We start from the raw sequence: 16236 nt of genomic DNA, 5'->3' as shown, positions 1-16236 counted from the left end.
CTCTCTCTCCCCCCCCCCCCTCCCCAACCCCCAGAATCCTTGGTGTGTTGTATTCTGGGACTTCTATTCGCTGCCCAATTGGGCAGATTTCTGATTGGGTTATGGGGCAGACAGGAAAGTAGACCAAATCAGCCATGATCCAATTCAGTAGCAGTGCAGATTTAAAGTTTAATGGGCTACTACTGTTATGAAGTCCTGTGTCCAGTGTTCATATGTGATCATGCAGACATGAGCCAGTTTCCATGTGTATGCTCATGACATGCAGCCTCTTGAATGGGAGCCATCATCTTCTTCATATTTTATTCCCTTCACAGCCTTGTTTTTCCATCTATCTGCAACTTTATCTATTCTCGACAGCCCAGTGAGACCCTGAAATTCTTTTGACTGTGATCCCTCTCCATGTTTCACTGTTATCAACTGTATATGTAGCTGTCCTGCCCACCCTTTGGAATTTCCGTGTTCAAATCCCACTATCTTAAATTTGCCTCTGCTGTTAGACCTTCTTTAAACTTTCTGCAATTCTCTAAGGTTGGATTTACATGCATTTTGAGAGGCAAGGATGATTAGGGATCGTTAGCATGGTTGTGGCTGAGGGAAATTATGTCTCTCAAATGTGATTGAGCTTTTTAAGGAAGTAACTAAAAAGACCGATGAGAGCAGAGTGATAGACATTGTTTACACGGACTCCTTTGACATGGTTCCACATGATGAGCTAATTTATAAAGTTAGGTTACATGGGGTTCAGGATGAGCTTTCCAATTGGAAAGTAGGCTTGATGGTACAAGACGGAAGGGAGTGATGGTGGAGAGTTGTTTTTTTTGGACTTGAGACCTATGACCAGCAGTGTTCCACAGGGATTGGTGTTAGGTCCACTGCTTTTTGTCATTTATATAAATGATCTGGATAAGGACTTAGGAGGCATAGTTCGTAAGTTTGTGGGTGACACCAAAATTGGTGGTATCATGGACAATGAAGATGACAGAGAAATTTTGATCAATTGGGTTCATGGGCTGAAGAGTGGTAGATGGAGTTTAATTTGGATAAACGTGAGATATTACTTTTTGGTAAAACAAAAAAAGAGCAGGACCCTGAGTACTGTTGTAGAACAGAGACCTATCGGTTTAGGTGCATAATTCTTTGAAATTTGCGTCACAGGTAGACAGGGGGATTAAAGTGTTTCGAATGCTTGCTGTCATTGCTCGGACCTTTGGAGTACAGGAATTAGGATGTCATATTGATGTTATACAGGATGTTGGAGTGGGCAGAATTGTGTGCAGTTTTAGTTGTCCTGCTCTCCAAAGGATATTATTAATTTCAAAAAGATTTACTAGAATGTTGGTAGGAATGGAAGGTTTGAGTTATTGGGGAGGGTAGATAGGCCGAAACCTTTTTTTCACTGGAGCAAAGGAGGTTGAACGGTGGTCTTATCGAGGTTTATAAAATCATGAGGGACACAGATGAGCAGCAAAGGCCTTTTCCGTAGGGTGGGGAGTTCAAAACTATGGTGAGGGGAGGAAAGTTTAAAAGGGGGCAACTGCTTTTTTCACAGTGATTCGTGTGTGGAACGAGCAGCCAGAGGAAGTGGTGGATGCAGGCAGAAGTACAATATTTAACAGACATTTGGAAAAGTCTATGAATAGCAAAGGTTAGGAAGGATGTGGGCAAATGCAGGCAAGTGGGACTAGTTTAGTTTGGGAACGTGGTCAGTATGAACTAGTTGAACCAAAGGGTCTGTTTCCATTTTTCCAAAGTTTTCTTTTTTTTTCTGATGACTCTTCTTTTTACGTGCCAGCTATATTTATTCACTCGTGCTTTTCTGAAGTGTTTTGGTGATTTTCTGTACAAAGTTTATGAGCCTCTTGTATCCAAATGAACAAAGTGGTTTATTGCTGTAAATAACAGCATAACATACTAAAGGTGGGAAATATGTTAATAAGTATGTAATTGCAAATTTTTGATACAGTTGAAGGAACCGAAATTGATCGAACACGCAGATAAATAGTATTCGCCTGGTCATACCAAGCTGCTATGCGATGGTGCCACCAGTTGCATTTATTTCATCATGTTTCAAGAAAGTATAGAGTCTTAAGGGCTGCCTGGTTTTCAGTCCCCAGGTAAACCTGCCTGCAGTTGGCAGGAAAATAAACTTGCAATCAGACCTCCAGCCTTAATCAGTCTCAGGATGTTTAACTTCTCTTTTGTTTTCTTTCACATTGACCCATGAGATGGCTCACCAGTTGACCAAAACCATAGATTTCTGTGATCTTTGTTACATTGTACATTGTGTGCTCCAATACGCATAACATTATGGTGTATATTCTGACTTGGTATTCAAAAAAAAATCTTGGAAAAAGTACACATTTACTTTTAACAGCAGTCTGTGAATGCAGATAAACTTTATGGTATGAAAATATCTTTGAAAACCAATAAGTTTTAATAACTCTTTAAAGCTGACTGCAAATAGTTTTTTTGAACTTTTATAACTTTGTCATCCACAAGTACAATATCTTGTAGCTGTGTCAGTAGCAATCTTAAATTTGTTAGGAAATAGCAGCTGTCTCCAAGTTCTAATTAAACCTGGATGGAAGTTCTCATGAACTGACAACCAAGCATTAGCAGAGGAAAGTATACTTTCTCACTAAAATCTCATCTGTCATGTATTTCGAGGCACAGATCGTTAATGTAGAGCTCTTTGTTTCCTGCACAACATTTAAAAAAAATTTGGAACCTCTGACTGAGTATCTTTTTCCATGTCCGTGTTGGAGTAGCACCAACTATTTATTTTTGCCTTTCTATTCCTCTGATATCCTAGGAGTTCAGAGGATTCGAACAAGTCTTCCAAAACTAAAATGGGCAGTGTTAGTTTGCTTTAAAAACTTAAACTGATATTTGGCATTGGAAAGTATCCCATAAATTAGTCATCTAAAATCAAATATTTATGTTGAAATGCAAGAAACTTTCACTACTTTATTCCATTTTTGAAGAAGAATTGATTAATTTCATATTTATTAGTCAGAAGTCTTAAAATTTTAATAGTTAAATATAAATTAGTTCTCTACGCAACACTTGAAATACTGGACTCAAACTAAAATGCATGGAATCCAAGCAATTAACCGTGGAATTCTGTGCACCTTGTAACTGTGGAGTATTATTGGACAGGAACTGGATTTTATTGTTGAGTTTTCTCCTCCTACATTAGTATAATTCTTGTGTTTGTTTCCCATTATCTTTGTGTTCAAAACAATTATCTAACTTTCTTGAAATAATTCTGGTTAAGGCAGAATCTAAGGTAAAATAAAATGTTGATGTTCCAAGTCGGAATGTTCACTGAACACTTGGCTGGGGGTGGAGGAATAAAAGATTGATATCAGCTCTATCCTGATGTTTGCACAAGTTCACATGTGTTCTTATCTTTCTGTCCATTTCATAAATTTCAAATATTTTATCAGTTCTTTTAATCAATTTGGCTTATATTTGTACAAAACTTGATATTTTGTTTGCAGGGTTGGTGTACCAAAGGGTGCCAAGGGAGCAGTAATTCCATCACTTAAAAATGAAAGGGCTCCAAAACCAGTAGAAACTTTTGAAGACTTAAGAAAAGAAGTTTTCAGTATGCTATGCTACCTTGGACCTCACCTATGGCATGATCCTATCTTGTTTGCTAAAGTGGTTCGTATAGGCAAAGCATTCATGAAAGAGGTTGGTGTGAGCTATATACAAATCCTAGTTGACTTCTACATCATTATTCTAAAATCCTTTGTGCATGTTGCAATTTACATCTGCTTTAATGTTCTTTAAATCTTGAGGAATAACATTTTTGTAATCTGACCAGAAGCTTTTAATATTTCATCAGGAGTTTTGAATCTTTCGTGATGACTTAAATAATTACTGGCAGCATGTTAGGGTGCGTATTTGAGGATTTTTATTCTGTAACAATGGAGGCACAGCTATATAACGTAAAGTCAAGATGTATAATTTGGAAGGCAAGGGGCAAGAATTTGCAGGTTATGGTCATAATGTCATAGAGGACTACTGCACAGAAGAAGGTTGATCTATCAATCAAAAATAACAATCTACATATTATAATCTCATTTTCTAGCATTTGCCTATGGATTTGTACACCATGACATAGCACCTGCACATCTGAAGACCTCTTGCACATTGAGGATTTCTGCACCTACCACCCTTTCAGGCAGTGAGTTCCAGATTCCCACCACCACTTTGTGAAAAAGATTTTCCTCCTATTCCATCTGAACCTCTTGTCCTTTAACTTAAATCTATAAGCCCTGGTCTTTTTTCCCTTTGGTGAAAGGATCAGTTTTTTGCTTCCTTCCCTTTCATTACCTCCATAAATTTATGTCTCAATTATGTTCCCCCCTCAGTCTCCTCTACTTCAAGGAAAATGCCCCACGTTTCTCCAATCTCTCTTCATACTTAAAATTCTCGGGCCCAGGCAATGTCCTGGTAAATCTCCTCTGCAATGTCTTCAGTGCAATCATATTCCTTCTACAATATGGATTCGGGAACTCCACACGACACTCTAATTGTGGCCTAACCGACATTTTATACATTTCTAGCATAACCTCCCCCTTTTCCTCAACTCTGTGTCTCAGCTAAAAAAGGCAAGTATCCCTTATGCCTTCGTAACCATTTTATTTATCTGTCCTGCTAGCCAGTAGAAATGTACAGCAGTATACCCCTGACCCTTGCTGTCCCCTGGGTCCTACCATTCATAATGGATTCTCTTGCCGCCTTTGTCCTGTTCAAGTGTGTACTAACACTTAACAGGATTGAATTCCTTTTGCCACTGATTCGCCCATCTGGCTAGCCCATACTATCCTTCTATAATCTAAAGCTAACCTCCTCATTGTTTACCACGTCCCCAATTATTTTCCCCAATAATTATCCAACATTATTTCATGCTGGATAATGATTCCATATATCTGATGCCCCTCCCAACAAGAGGTCAAATTTGTGGGCTTGGTTACTGCTGTCTCAGGAACTGAGTTATTACCATAGAGAATGCTATTAGTATGTATTGTTAGTGGAAGGAGTGAATGTTGAAGGTGTTGGATGGGGTGCTAATCAAGCACCTGGATTTTGTTTTAGCTCCTCGAGTATCATGTTACACCATGAGTGATTAGCATCTGAAATGCACTGCCTAAGTATGTGGTTGCAGATGATTTTATCATTGCTTTCTAGAGGAAATTAGTTAATTTCCTGAGGACAGAAGGTTTGCAGAGCAGGGGAGTTTGGCAAGCTAAATGGCTCTTGCAGGAGCTAATACATGCAAGAGACAGAATTACCCCTCTATGCTCTTCGAAAAAGCAAGATTGGGTCTATTAATGACCGAGATGATGACAAAAATATGTACAAATTTTCACATTCTAAACTGAATAAAGCTAAAAATAAATGTGTCATTCAAGAACTCTTAATCTAACTTCAGTATAAAACTTTGGAAGTATGGGCAGTTTATGTCAAATACTTAGAAATCAAATTGAGGGTGAAGCCAAAAGCGTGTGGAATGCAAACTAGCAATGGAAGATCATAGAGACTGTTGTAGTACGTTCGTAATGACATAGCAATTACTTTGAGTGTGAAATGTGAAGTCTAGCTTTTGGAGAGGTAGTGAACATTATGGCTACTTTCGGTTTACTCGAATTAACTTCTTCCTTAGTGATTTTATACCAACTCAATCTATAAGCCATGACACACACACACCGAGAGGTTCTATTTCCGTGCAGCTTTTCAAATGTGAGTACTTAATAGGGCAAGGCTGAATCAATATTAAACATTAAACAAGAGTAAACTATTAGAATTGACAATAAATACAAGAGTAATTGCTGCAATTACTTTGGTCATGCCACTATCTTTAGGTCAATTCAGCAGTACCTTGTTAAAATGTGAAATCGAGGAAAACAGATTACAGTTTTGACAGATTGCAGAATATACAATGTAGTTTATTTGTAGAATAGCCACTTAGATTGAACTGAGGGAATCAGACATTTTATTGTTGCATGATCAGTAATGAACAAAGGAGAGGCATTCTGAGTTTCTGTCAACATGCATGGAGACAGACGAACAACAGCAGAGGATTTTCACTTTGGAGTCTAATTGTTTTTGGAAAAAATATTTAGCTGGTGTACTCATTCTTTGCAGTTTGTGGTATAGTTTCATTATGTTGTAGTGGATTTTGCAACTCTGTATGTGTCGCTCCAAGTCCCCCTTGTTTGGCCTTAAATAAACCAACTCCTCAGGCACTGTCACCTGTGAAGCTATCTCACAGATTACATCAGAAAAGTATACCTAAAGCTGACTTTGGCTACTTGCTGTCATTAGTGCAGGTTGAGTGTTTTCACTAAAATTTAAGCCTACTCTTAAATGTTAAACTCCCCAGGGGAGTTCAGAACTTGAGGGCATAGGTTTAGGATGAGATGGGAAAGATATAAAAGAGACCAAAGGGGCAACTTTTTCATGCAGAGGTGGTATGTGTATGGAATGAGCTGCCAGAGGAGGTGTGGAGGCTAGTACAATTGCAACATTTAAGAGGCATTTGGATGGGTATATGAATAGGAAGGGTTTGGAGGGATGTGGGCCGGATGCTGGCATGTGGGACTAGATTGCATAGGGCTATCTGGTCAGCATGGACAAGTTGGACTGAAGGGTCTGTTTCCGTGCTGTACATCTTTATGACTCTATGACTATATCTGATGAATAATTTGTTGTCCTGAATCATATTTATGGAATGAAAGTTGCTGGTGTTCTAATATTCTTAATTATCAGTGCAGTAATTGAACCTGTTTGTAGCAAAACGTGCTGCTGATACTTTTGTTCTGAATGCATTGGTAATGTTTTAGTTTATGATCATCATGTTCAGAAAAAGTAAGAAGTCACACGACACCAGGTTATAGTCTCAACAGGTTTACTTGAAATCACAAGCTTTCGGAGTGCTGCTCCTTCGTCCTGTTCAGAGATGTTATTACACATCCCTTGAGCAAATGAGACTTGAACCTGGTCCTTGTGGCTCACAGATAGAGACACTACTATTGCGCCACAAGAGAATGCTTTGAATACTTGAGGGTCATTTTTCAGAATTTTAGGAGATGGGAAGGAAACTAAAAAGCACAATCTTGAGAGCAGTAACCTTGGGATTATTCCCAGTGTCATAGTAAAGTGAATGTAAGATTAGGAAGTTTGATCAATTGAACAAGTGACTTGAATGTTACATTTGAATTTGGAAAGCAGGAGCGAAAGTCGACCATCCTGCCCATTCATGGCTGATTAGTTTATAGCTGATCTTTGTCAGTTCAAATTCCGCAATCCCGTACATTTCTGACAAACTTTGTTTCTTATGAGGCAGGGGAGTCATAGAGTCATATAGCATGGGAGCAAATCTTTTGGTCCAAATTGTCCATGCCGACCAAGTTTCCCAAACCAAAATTAGTCCCACTTGCCTGTGTTTGGCCCATTCCTTCTAAACCTCTCCTATTCATGTATCTGTCCAAATGTCTTCTAAAGGTTGTAACTATATCTGCATCTACAATTCCTCTGGCAGTTCATTCCACGTTTGAACCACCCTCTGTGTGACAACATTGCTGCCCCCAGGTCCCTTTGAACCTCTCCTCTCACCTTAATACTATGGCCTGCAGTTTTGAACTCACCTACCCAAGGGAAAAGATCTTTGCCATTTACCTTTTCTATTCCCCTCAAGATTTTATAAACGCGCTTAAGATCACCCCTCAACCTCCTATGCTCCAGTGAAAAAAATCCACACCTATCCAGCTTCTTTTTATAACTCAAATCCTCCAGTCCTGGTAGCATTCTTTCCTGAACCCTGTCCAATTTAATAATATCCTTCCTATAGAAGGAGTCCAGAACTCTACACAGTACTGAAAAAAGTGTCCTGAACAATCACTACATGACGACCATTGTTCAATGGTCTGAACAATGACGTTAAACATGCCAGTTGCCGCCTTCACCACCTTGACAATCTGTGATGCAACTTTCAAAGAATTATGTACCTGAATACCTAGGTATTGATGTTCAACAACACTACCTAGGACCCTACCATTAACTTTCTAAGTCCTGCCCTTGTTCGTCTTACCAAAATATAACACCTCGCATTTATCCAAATTGAACTCCATCTGCCATTCTTCAGCCCATTAGCCCAATTGATCAAGATCCCTGTGTAATCTTAGATAACCTCCTTCACCAGTCATATCACCAATTCTCTGTCTTAAAACTGTTCAGTGCTTCTACCACCACTCCAAAGCTGCACAGCCTTCTGAGAAAAAAACAAAATCATTCTTCCCTGTCCTATTAAGGGCAACTGCTGATTTTAAAGCCATGTCCCGAGACTCATGAAGGGACATTCTTTCTGTCTGCACCTTGTCAAAACCATTCTTGATCATATACCTGTGAGTTAAGCCATTGACTTTACTCTTCACAACTAGCCAAACTACCTAATCTGTCCTCAGACAGCTGACTTCTTCCAGGTATCAGTCCAATATATCTCTTTTAAATTACCTTCATACACTAGTGACCTTCCTCCGATTAGGAGTGCAAAACGACATATTTATTAAAGATGTTGTCTCAGTAGTGGATGACTGAAGCATAACTGTTACTTTTAATTTCAATTCCTCTTGGAATAAAGGATAGCAACCCATTACCCTGGATAAGTGCACTTTCAACAGCACTCAAGAAACTTAACATTATCCAGAACAAAGCAGTCTACTTGTTTGGCACACATTCTTGAAGAGCCACTCACTCCACCATTGATGCACAGTCGCAGCCATGCTTATGGTTTACAAGATACCCTCCATAAATTCATCCAAGGTCTTTAGACAGCACTTGCCAAACCCACAACCAATATCATCTGGAATGACAAGGTCAAGCAGAAACATAGGAGGACCACCACCTGCAAGTTCCACTCCAAGCTGCACACTGTTGTGGTTTGAAACTATATCATAATGCCTTTAGTGTCACTGCATTAAAATCTCAGAACTCCCTTCCCGATGACATCATTGGTGTATCTACACCAAATGGATTGCAGTAGATCAAGAAGGCAGCTTACCATCACCATCTCAAGGGCTGTAGGGAATGGAGAATAAAAATGCTCAAAACCCTGTGCACCATAGATTTCTACATTGATTCTGTTTAAGTAATACTCTGCTTTTCAATTCATCAATAGTGAACAGTTCATATTTTCCTACATTATACTCCATCTGACAGCTTTTTAACCCAATCACTCAACTCACCTGTTTCTGCTTGCAATCCTTTGCCATCTTTGCTAGATTCTTTCCGAACTGTCTTTGTGCTTTTGCTCCTCACATGCTTTAATCCTTGAGGGCCCTGCCACCCTTTGAGAGAAGGCATCAGAAGCATTTGGATGGTTTCTGGGATCTGGACAAGCTAAACCATTTACATCTTAACAGGACTGAGACTGATACCTTCAGAGAGAAATTTAGTGGTGCTGAAAGTTTGAAACGAGCCTGGTGTTGGGATGGAAACCTCAGGAGGAGCTCAAATTTGATGGGAGTAATGTTGCTAACATGAAGCAGAAATAAGTGAATTAAGAAGAGAAGCAAAACAAAACAAAGGCTAGCATTAGCTAGGCTGAGAATGAGGAATAATGTTAAAAATACAAATTTAAGAGCACTCTGCTTGAATTCACACAGTATTTTCAAGGAGGTGAAAGGTTTCAAGGCACATATTGAGCAAATGGGTATAATTTAACTACTGTGACAGAAACACAGCTGTTTATGACCAAGAGTGGGAACTGAATATTCAGGAATATTGACATTTTGGAAGAATACGCCAAAAGGACAAGGAGATGATGTTATAATGATAATAAGGGGTGGGATCAGTGGATTAGTAAGGAAGGATCTCAGAACGGAAGAACAAAATGTGGAATCTGTATGGGTGTAGACGAGAAAAAACAAGAGGCAGCAAATACCAGTAGGAGTTGTTTATAGGCCACCAATATTGTGGATCACAGTATTAATCAGGAGATTAGGGAAGCATGTAGAATCGATGATATGATGATCATGGGATCTTCAACATGTATGTAAATTGATAAACATAACGAGCATAGTGCTGTGAATGAGGAGTTTCTGAAATGTTAGGAATGGATTTTCTACAGCAGTATTTTTCAGTTACCAATTACAGCATAGGCTACTTTAGATCTCGACTTTTATAAATGAAGAAAAAACAGTAATTAAGTCTCTTTTGCCTCAACCTTCAGGGATGTGTGACCATTATATGATAGAATTTTTACAAAATTAAAAGTAAAGTAAAATGTTGCCAGAATAAATCATAAATTTGAGCATTGGGAGGAAATTTGAACACCGCAAATGGGAATCAGCCACCATTTTCTTTTTACATACTAATAGAGCTTTTTCAGCGTGTTTTTACGTCTTTTGTTACTTAACATCATACTCTATTCTAATCTGTCTCCCTCAGCTTCTTGATTCGCATTTGCTGTGCTCAAAATTTCTCTGAATGCTCAAATTTATGATTTATTCTGGCAGGATCGTAGCACTTTTCTTTGAATTTTGTAAAATATTTAATTTGCTTTTGTTAGCCATGGTTAGGATGTTTTTGTTGTTTTTTTGTGCCTTGAAGGAATGTATAGTTGCTCTAAACAGTGAAATAATTAATTAAAAACTATCCGAAAGACTAGCTTGAATGTTTTATATTTGTTATTGTTATATCGTTATGTTGTAGTGCTTCTGATTAGATATGAAAAACCAATAATTGAAATGACAAAAGTGGTACAAACCTAGTCATTGTGTTAGCTCTTTGTTAAACAATGGAGTTAACACATTTTATCATTCATTTGTAGCATTCATCAGATGGCAGTAAACCGGATGACAAGGAAAAAATGGTAAGTTCTCATATTTCATTGAAGATCAGATTGTGCATATTTCTTGCTCCTACATTGTGTAGGAATGTTGTTAAATAATCCATTCAATATATTATATTAGGTTTCTGAGAAAAAAGTCTGACTAGAATGTCTTTTTTTTTAACTTGACCACTTAAATATCTTTTTTGGGTAACCTATATCAAGCTTAGTTGGTCTGGCAAATATTGTTGTTATAGGTCTTATATTAACAGTAAACAATAGCTAATTATGCGGTAAAAATTTGTAACTACTAAAAATACCAACAGTTGTATGATGTGGACTGCCAGGGACTACAACTTCTTTTCCTTTGCTTTGACTCCTTTTTGACCGTGAGAAATTAATGTTGGACAGCTGCGTTCAAAATTTTTAATGTCAAAGGAGATAACACCTATTTATCTAGTATCTTATTTGGCATCTGATTTTAAGTTCCAAAATTACTTTTGAAGGGCAGTCACTGTTGCAATGTTGTTAATAATGGTAGCAAAAATCCACAATCAGCAGTAGGATTTTTTGTTCATGATTTTGGCTTGGACATGGGGGTAAAGTTTCCATTCTTTTCGTTGAATACTGCCACACATGATACCATGATCATGGCTCCATCATTTTCCTGTTGAGTTTCTTGGCTCGGATTGGCTGAAACAAAAATAAATGCATGTTCGAAAAATAAGTTTAAGATTGTGTGAAACAGGTGACATGGGAATTTTTGTAACTAGTTTATAGTATGATATCTAAGTTAAGTTTAGACTAAATTTACGGGCGGCACGGTGGCACAGTGGTTAGCACTGCTGCCTCACAGCGCCAGAGACGCGGGTTCAATTCCCGCCTCAGGCGACTGACTGTGTGGAGTTTGCACGTTCTCCCCGTGTCTGCGTGGGTTTCCTCCGGGTGCTCCGGTTTCCTCCCACAGTCCAAAGATGTGCAGGGTCAGGTGAATTGGCCATACTAAATTGCCCGTAGTGTTAGGTAAGGGGTAAATGTAGGGGTATGGGTGGGTTTCGCTTCGGCGGGTCGGTGTGGACTTGTTGGGCCGAAGGGCCTGTTTCCACACTGTAATCTAATCTAAAAAAAAAATCTAAATTACTAATGTTTTTGAATAAATTTTTCTGGTCTCCTTTTTTACTGCAAACTTGAATGTGTTTTAAATAAATTAGTTAATAATTTGACGTCCTTTTAAAGTAGCGTTTTACAAATATGTACAGTGATGTTGTGCTATGTCAACGTCAGATAACTGAGAATTCTAATCGTGTTGAAGTCATCAAATAGTCCCATTGACAGAATATCAAATCCAATTTAAAAATGCCTGTGATATACCAAACTCTGAATTAGCCAAAATTGCGCTATTGAATCGGTTGTCTTAGTAAACTACTTGCAATTGCTTGATCTGCAAAGTGGGCACTTTAAGAGGAAAAGGTCCTCTTGGACAGATTGTAATTTGAAAAGGTAGAAATATTCAGAGCATTTTCCAGTTATACTCTTGATCCTGTTCATAACTCATTTACTGTCTGTCACCATTTTGTTTTAAACTTGTCACCTTTTCAAAAATCAACCTCAGAGCATTTGTAATCCAAGACACTGATACACTAATTCCACGTTCATTTTCTCTTATGTCAGCTATGAGGTTGTGTGAGTGCCACCTCATGTTTTAATTCAAATTTTGCAAGAATTCTCATTTGACGTGTCAGCAATGTAATGTTTGCAGATCTTTAGTGTTTCTTGGTTCAGCTTACTTCCGTTGTACTTCGGTATGTTTCGAAAATGTTAATGACAGTTTAATTGTACATTGGCACAGAATCTTGGAAATTGAACATAGAACATTTTGTATCTTATGTCAAAGAATCGAATTGAAGATTGAGCTTGAGTTTAATTTTAGTCCTAAGATTTATTTCTTTTGATTACATTCTTAGAATAAGCTGACCTCGAAATGAAGAAGGTCTTAAAGGCAAATGCTATTTTTATCATGTTGAATATTAAATTTATTGCGTGTCAGTACTACTTGGATATTTTGTTTGTAGTGATCTTTATAATAATTATGAATTGCTAGTTCACATCTCCCTCATTGAAAGAGTTAACTTTTAATTTAGGGAAATGTCTTATACCTGAAGACAGATTAAACATTGTCAAATTGTTAAATTTAGCTGATCCACTGTTAAATAGGCCACTTGATAATAATGGGCAGATTGCATGTGGGATTGATTTTAAATGAAATATTCTGAAACACTAACCAGATAATTGTTCTTTAACTCTGCAGGATTCACTTGTGAGTTGTTTCCTCAGTATTACAGATCAAGTGTTGCTGCCATCCCTTACATTAATGGACTCCAATGCATGTATGTCAGAAGAGCTTTGGGGAATGTTGAAAACATTCCCATACCAATATAGGTGAATGTCATGCAGAAGCATTTAAATATATTGATTTAGTCATGTGTAGTGACACTATGGCTGCTTAATGCTTAAATTTGTTACTTTAAGGTACCGTTTATATGGACAGTGGAAAAATGACACCTACAGTAGCCATCCTCTACTGGTCAAAGTCAAAGCTCAGACTATTGACAGGGCCAAGTATATTATGAAGTAAGTTCATGTAATTCCTATGCAAAGACATGTTATGGACAAGATTGACTATTCTAATCATATCTGTGTGAAAAATGTTAGCATTTATTTGTTAATATTAAATCATGTTTAATTTAACAGATTTTTGCACAGCCTTTCTTAGGAACAAATGATACCTTCTTCTTTCTTATATGCTAATTTACCAGATGACCGAGATCAGTCTGCTTTGCTTTATGACAAGATTAGTAAAACTCTGATTAAAATGTTTGGATTTTCCCTGACACATTCTAAGACTTATGAACAGCCTTCTTTCAAAATTTCTTTCTGACTTGAAAGACCAATTGTGTTCTGTTTGTGCAAGAATAATGTCTTGGCAGAACACTTAAAATGTTCAGTGGTAGCGAGTTTTGAGAAGATTTGGATCTCAGGTTCCGGATGTATGTTTGCTTGCTGAGCTGGAAGGTTCATTTTCAGACGCTTCGTCACTATACTAGGTAACACCTTCAGTGAGCCTCCGGATGAAGCAATGCTAGTGTTTCCTGCTTTCTGTTTATATGTTTGGGTTTCCTTGAGTTGGTGATGTCATTTCCTGTGGTGATGCCATTTCCTGTTCTTTTTCTCAGGGGGTGGAAAATGGGATCCAAGTCACTGTGTTTGTTGATAGAGTTCCAGTTGGAATGCCATGCATCTAGGAATTCTCGTGCATGTCTGTTTGGCTTGTCCTCGGATGGATGTGTTGTGCCAGTCGAAGTGATGTCCTTTCTTATCTGTATGTAAGGATACCAGCGAGAGTGGGTCATGTAGTTTTGTGGCTCGCTGATGTTCACGTATCCTGGTGGCCAGTTTTCTGCCTGTTTGTCTAACGTAGTGTTTGTTACAGTTCTTGCACAGTACTTTGAAAATGACATGAGTTTTTATTGTTTGTATAAGTTCATTAGCTGCTGTTGTAGTATGTTAGTGGGTTTGTGGGCTACCATGATGCCAAGGGTTCTGAGTAGTCTGGCAGTCATTTCTGGGATGTCTTTGGTGTAGGGGAGAGTGGCTAGGATTTCTGGAACACGTTTTGTCTGCGTGTTTGGGTTTGTTGCTGAGAAATTGGCAGACTGTATTCATTGGGTACTCATTCTTTTTGAATACACTGATTTTCCTCTGCTTTGCGTAGTTCCTCTGTGCTGCAGTGTGTGGTGGCTCGTTGAATGTTTTGATGCAGCTTCGTTTGTGAATGTTGGGATGATTGCTTCTGTAGTTCAATATTTGGTCCGTATGTGTTGTTTTCCTGTAGACACTGGTTTGCAGTTTCCCATTAGCTGTTCGCTCTACTGTGACGTCTAGGAATGTTCAGTGGTGTTTAAAGGCCAAGATGCAGAATGAGTAAAATTGGAGGAGTTTCCTGTTGTCCAAGAAAACCTGTCCTCTTCACTCAACACAGCTGAAACAGATTAAATTCCTGTTTGTGAAGCATGATAGTTTCTCTCTATAAGCGTACATAACTGTGAAAGCAATTTATTTGTCATTGTCTTTATCATAGCCCAATAATGTGCAAGGCTGTAATGACATGTAAATTCTTATTTCTGGTTCTACTTTAGTTTGTCAAAGTTTATGGATGAGTTGAAATACTGTTGTTTGTTTTGCAGTGGTTAGTAATAGATTTTGAGAAACAATCAACTGCAACAATAATGTTAATCATCTCGTGATAAAACTAGAGTGAAAGCTTTTTGAGATGTGTTGAGAAACATTATCTGAATTTAGTTAAATTATTTTGTTAAATTTCAAGCAACCAGTTTTAAGCACTTAAAACTTCTTCCAAAATAGAAAGCAAAATAAAAAGAAAATGTTACTTACCTGAACTATTGCTGTAGTCTCACATTGTTTACTGAAGTAGAAATGAAGCTTCAGACATGGTGGCTTCATTTGGATTGTACACTGTTGATATTAAAAATTTTGACTTGCTGCACAGGAAATTAGAAGTACCGTTTAACCATGTTAATCTGTCAAGGTATAAAAAATTTACTGCCTTGCTGGATGTGAGATTTCTTCAGTACACTGACATTTTCTGATTAAGTTTACTATTTCCACACCCTAACTTCGTGCTCTATAACTAAAACTGAAGTTTAATGTTGCTTAACTTGATGTTTGAAATTAACTTTTGTGATATTATTAAGTACAATTTTCAAGAGTTATTGGAGACCTAAAATTATCATTAGAGTATAAGATGTCTTGGCAAGGCCAGTGAGATTTTTGAAGCAGTCTATTTTTCTATTCTTCTCGGCAGCCAATTTTACATAATTGGATTGCATCTCTGACAACACTGAATGCACAGGTTGTACTTTTATTATTAGAACTTGGTAGAATGTTATTCAGCCCTTTTTAAAGAATGAGCACATGGTCCTGCAGGGTATTATTACCTTTTTGATGGTACCCACTCTCACCTGCCATAAGAGCTGAAAACCTTTGTTTTGTCTTGAGGAGACTTGAGGCTATGTGGTGGTAAGGCAGTTGAAAGGGCAGATCAGAATGACAGAAAGTGCTGGTACTGAAGCACTTCTGCAATCTCATTGGCAAAATTGAGAATTTGGACTGTAGACAGTTTTAATGGTGGTTTCTAGATGTGCAAGAAAAATAAGTCAGTGGTTTTTGTACCCACTGATCATTGTTTCTGGCTGAATATATTGAATAAGTGATGCAGTATAATGTTCTCGTTTTGGATTTGATAAGCGGTGTAGAGGAAATATTTCTTTGTACAAGATATTTTAGCTTTGTAAGATTTTATATTCTGAGAGTTT

General features: G+C 37.8%; 1 protein-coding gene across 3 annotated transcripts in view; it reads left to right on the top strand.

Annotated features, from left to right (window-relative positions):
• thoc2 (THO complex 2) overlaps positions 1-16236 on the top strand; it is a 143494-nt gene that overhangs the window by 51086 nt on the left and 76172 nt on the right. For all 3 annotated transcript variants that reach the window (XM_043704869.1, XM_043704870.1, XM_043704871.1), the window contains 4 exons: positions 3504-3699; positions 10844-10885; positions 13152-13282; positions 13373-13474. In XM_043704869.1, the coding sequence (XP_043560804.1) occupies positions 3504-3699; positions 10844-10885; positions 13152-13282; positions 13373-13474 (471 nt within the window). The remainder of the gene's footprint in view (positions 1-3503; positions 3700-10843; positions 10886-13151; positions 13283-13372; positions 13475-16236) is intronic.

Source organism: Chiloscyllium plagiosum, chromosome 15 (genome assembly GCF_004010195.1).
Source record: "Chiloscyllium plagiosum isolate BGI_BamShark_2017 chromosome 15, ASM401019v2, whole genome shotgun sequence".
Classification (NCBI taxonomy): domain Eukaryota; kingdom Metazoa; phylum Chordata; class Chondrichthyes; order Orectolobiformes; family Hemiscylliidae; genus Chiloscyllium; species Chiloscyllium plagiosum.
Note: the sequence above shows the minus strand (reverse complement) of the source record. Positions and strands in the feature narration are given on the sequence as shown.